Below are 4,485 nucleotides of genomic sequence, written 5' to 3' on the forward strand. Positions count from 1 at the left end.
AATTTATATGTATGTATCTAGTTATGGGGTTCAATTGACTCTTATTTCCAAAGACTTACACGGCACGGAGAGGTTCATATGGAAAATAGGGTTTAAATACTTGAAAAAGTTAGTCGGGTTATGTCTTAAAGTTTAATACTCGGACAGATTAATACCAAGATCAATGAATTTTCGAACTACACAAGAAAAACATGTTTTTGAGAGTGCTGTTTCTTAAATGTTTTTAGTTGTAAATTTGATCAATGTTTGTCCATAGGTTTTCTGTAGAGTTAAAAACACTCACATTTAGGCAATTATTATAATTATTAAAACTAATTTTAGGTACTGGGATAAAATTGGAGGGTTTTGAAGCTGAGAAAATGATATGAGAGAGAAGAGTATATGAAATGACAAAAATGAAGAATAAAAAAATAAATGATAAATTAGGATATTATTTTTGTCATATAAATACTGTCATTGCCAATTTGCCACCAAATCACTTCGCAAAATTTATTCCATGAATTCATCATAGAATGAACAGAGCAGAATGTTTAAATAAACCTTCTCCAAATGAAGGCTCTGAGTTGAAGAAGAACAACAAGAACAAGAACAAGAGGCAGACTCCATCAATGGAATCTTCTTCTCCAACTCGCTTCTGTTTTGCCTTTACAGAAGCAATTTCGAAATCGCCAAGCAATTACTGGCGTACTTGCTCATCCTCGTGCTAAGACTATCCAATGGAGAATCCACTCCCATCTCTGCAAATGTATCATCGCAAGTCATCAGATCCGTCAGTACGGCCGTAAGAACACTCTCCATTCTACCAACGTCGTGAACATCGATCGATTCCAATCCAGCTTTTAGATCTTCAATAGCTATATCGAAATTCTCCAGGCAAGTATCGTAACACGCGATTTCCACATTCGATGCTGATGGATCTTTACGAAGTTCCTTCAATGTTGCAATTGCTTTCGTCACCTCTTTCATCGATTGCTGAATTTCTGTTTTCAATGCTGAAGTAGGATCCACCGTCATTCCATGGATCTGAGATGAAATCGAGGTTTTACATAGTTGAGGATTGCTAGTCACATCGCAGATCTCAACCAGATCCGTCGTCGTGCTTGATGCGACCGACGATACCAAATTATCCGAAGGCAATTTTTGAAATTCAGGTAGTCCTGAGTCTTCTTCAGAGGCGGATTCCTGCTCCTCCTCCGCCGGAGCGGAATTCGTCGATGGTGAGGGAGATTGAGGCGGCGAAACCGTAACCGTAGCCGGCGGTGCTTGTGTCGGTGGAGATTGAGGCGGTGAAACTGTAACCTCAACCTGCGGTGTCTGTGCTGAGGGAGATTGTGGCAGAGAAGCCGTAACTGACTCTGTTGTCTGTGGGGCTATTTGCGGCTCAATGGTTGGTGGAATAGAAGTTGATACAAAGCCCAAAGCATTGCGAGGAACACAAATGGCAATGGCAGAGGAGAAAAGAGAAGAGAAGGCGAGGAGGAGGAAGACATTATTGATGAGCTCCATTTTTATTCTGCCGTTCTCTTCCTCCAGAGAACAATAAGATGAGAATGGTGAATGGGAAGGGAAGATGGAGGAGTTTATGAAGGGAATTGATGGAAGAGATGGGCTTTGTAGAAGAAGGGAACAACAGCCATTGGAAGCTTAATCAGGTAAGTGCTTGAAATAGCTTAACATTTCTTTTGCTTTGAAAATTTCTGATTGCATTTTCACCACAATCTCTCTCTCTCTCTTTACTATTTATAACATTAACAACCATTTTTAGAAATTTTGGGTTGATTTGGTACATTGGATTATTGGATATCCATTCTTTCACAACTAAAATACCCAAAATCAAGGTGAAGTTTCAAATTCCTTTTTCTTCTGTTTTTCCCCCCATTTTGTGGATTTAGTTTAATCCAGCTATTATTATATATTTGCTTTCTAACTAGAACATGATTCAACTTGTAAAACATATCATTTAACTTTTATAATATATCAGTCATACCTTCAATATAAAAACTAACTCAAAGTAGTAGTAACATTTGAACTCATTCAACATTCTCATCGAGTTTAATGTCATAAGAAAAAATTACAATTTTCTAGTAAAACGTATCAATAACCGATTTTAAGTGCCAAAATGAACATAGCTTAACTACTATAGTGTTTGTACTATCAACCTCGAAATCAAATATTCGATTCCTCCACTCCACATATTGTCAAAAAAAGGTTTAAATCCTATTTTAGTCCCTAAACTTTGAATATCATTTTATTCTGGTCCTTAAACTTTCAAAAACATTCATTTTAGTCTTTAAATTTTTAAAGTGTATATTTTAATCCCTACTATTAAAATTATGTTAACTATTCAATAGAAATTTGAGGGAGCTTGTATTTTTGGATGACTATGCTCTAGACATATTGAGCAAAATGAAGGTGAATAAAATGTCAACAACCAATATACCAAAATAGTGAATGACCAAAATTTTGGATTAAAAATGTCTTTTAAATTCTCCTAGAACATCATTATATAATAAGGACCATAATAAACACTTTTTGAATGTTCAGAGACTAAAACGTACAATTTTAAAAGTTTAGGGACCAAAATAAACAATATTCAAAATTCAAAGACTAAAATGGACACTTTTTAAAATTTAAGGACCAACATAGAACATCATTCAAAGTTCAGGGACTAAAATATGATTTAAACCTAAAAAAAATATAAACAATTTAAGGCCTCTGAGGTAAGAAATCTGAAAACAGAAATTTGAAAACAAAGGGTTCAAGGAAAACAAAATAGTATTACATATTTTCAAATATTTATTTGGTAACAAATTCATAAATTAGACTCTAATTTAAACAAATGTTTGAAATGTGTTTGATACTATATATTTACAAATCATAAAACTACTAGTTGTAGTTACCCACTAATATTTAATTGGTAATAAAATATTATTAATTTATTTATGAATATGATTTATGTTAAATAAATTTGTATAATTATTATTTTATAATATTATATAATTTATAATACATTACATAAATACATATTATTTTCTTAAAAATTGAATTGAATTTATAACATGACATATTGTATTCTAAATGTTTTTATCTTTATTTAATATAATTCTGCATTTCAAAATTTAAATTTTAAAATATAGAAACAATAAAAACATAAAAACGTTGTTTTCAAAATTTGCATTGTTTAGATCATTGAATCATGAAACAGTCTTTAGAAATAGAATTTGAGTTGTATGAACACATATTTGGTCAATTCAGTAAATCTAAAAATAGAATTTGGATTCTCTACCAAACAGACTCTTAGATATTTGTATATAAATTCAATATCATCTCATTCCCCTTTGTCTATGTACGTACTAAGCATAGGCCAAAGCCATCATACTCATGCCCAACATCACAATGTTTACCATAAATTTAGATAATGGTGACAACATGCATCGTAATAGTGATGTTCATTTTCTTTGCTGGGAGAAGGAGGGGGAAATTTTTCCCTTTTTAATTTACTAGTTAAACACTATGTGTGTTGTACGTGTTTTTTGACATTATACCTACTTGAGTTGAATTTGAGAAAAATATATATCTATTATTAAAGATTAAAAAAATTAATATTTGAATAATTTAATAAAAATGTAATTTAAGGAGATTTTTTTTTAGAAAATTGTAATTCTTATGTTAATTACATTAATTATTTTGATTATAAAGTTTCTAGAACCATTGAAATTTAGGTACGGATGGATTTAGAAGTTTTCATTATATTTAAATTTTAGATTTCAATACTGATATTCTTACCATTTACAAATTTTAATTTAAACTAAGATGTTTTTTTTTTCTATTTTTGTATATTTAATAATAATCTTTAAGAATTTGATTTTATCGGGATGATTTGATTGTCCTCTTAAATTCAATTTTTTTTAATTAATCATGTTTTGTAAAGCTATTATCTTTTTTAGTTTTGAAATTGAATTTTGGAACTCTTTGTTCAAATCTTTGGTTTTTTATCGATTTAAATCTTTGATATTAAACCAACAAACACACTAAATTGAATTAAAATAAAACTGAACCACTTTTATTGGAATTGAAAATCATTACTATTCAATTCACTTTTATTGGAGTAAGTTCAAGAATAATGCAATTTTTTAAAATAATCACAAAGTTAAGGTATTGCAAAAAAAAAATTCTAAAAAAGTGGTTGAAGAAACAAATGTTAAAAATTTTTGTCAATAAATATTGATAAAAATAGGGTAGTGGTAGTGTTGAAACAAAGATAAGAGACTAACTTGAAAGATAAGAGACTACCCTAATTTTATCATTTCTTTCCTTTCAACCCTTATTTTTGTCGATAAATATTAAGATAACATTATTTTATAAAAAAAAATCTTAAAAAGAATATTTGATCTAAATCTCAATCTAAAGAAAAAAAATTAAATCTCAATTTCAATCTCACGCAAAGGAGTAGAAAAATAATTAAATAAAAATAAATATAAAGAA

At 29.9% G+C, this 4,485-nt stretch overlaps 1 protein-coding gene across 1 annotated transcript; it reads right to left on the bottom strand.

Moving 5' to 3' along the window:
* Positions 1-456: 456 nt before the first annotated feature.
* Positions 457-2,888, bottom strand: LOC120090232 (21 kDa protein-like). The gene has a single exon (XM_039047788.1). The coding sequence runs from the start codon at positions 1,504-1,506 to the stop codon at positions 646-648; it is 861 nt and encodes a 286-aa protein (XP_038903716.1). The 5' UTR covers positions 1,507-2,888; the 3' UTR covers positions 457-645.
* Positions 2,889-4,485: the final 1,597 nt, after the last annotated feature.

This window comes from Benincasa hispida, chromosome 11, assembly GCF_009727055.1.
Source record: "Benincasa hispida cultivar B227 chromosome 11, ASM972705v1, whole genome shotgun sequence".
Classification (NCBI taxonomy): domain Eukaryota; kingdom Viridiplantae; phylum Streptophyta; class Magnoliopsida; order Cucurbitales; family Cucurbitaceae; genus Benincasa; species Benincasa hispida.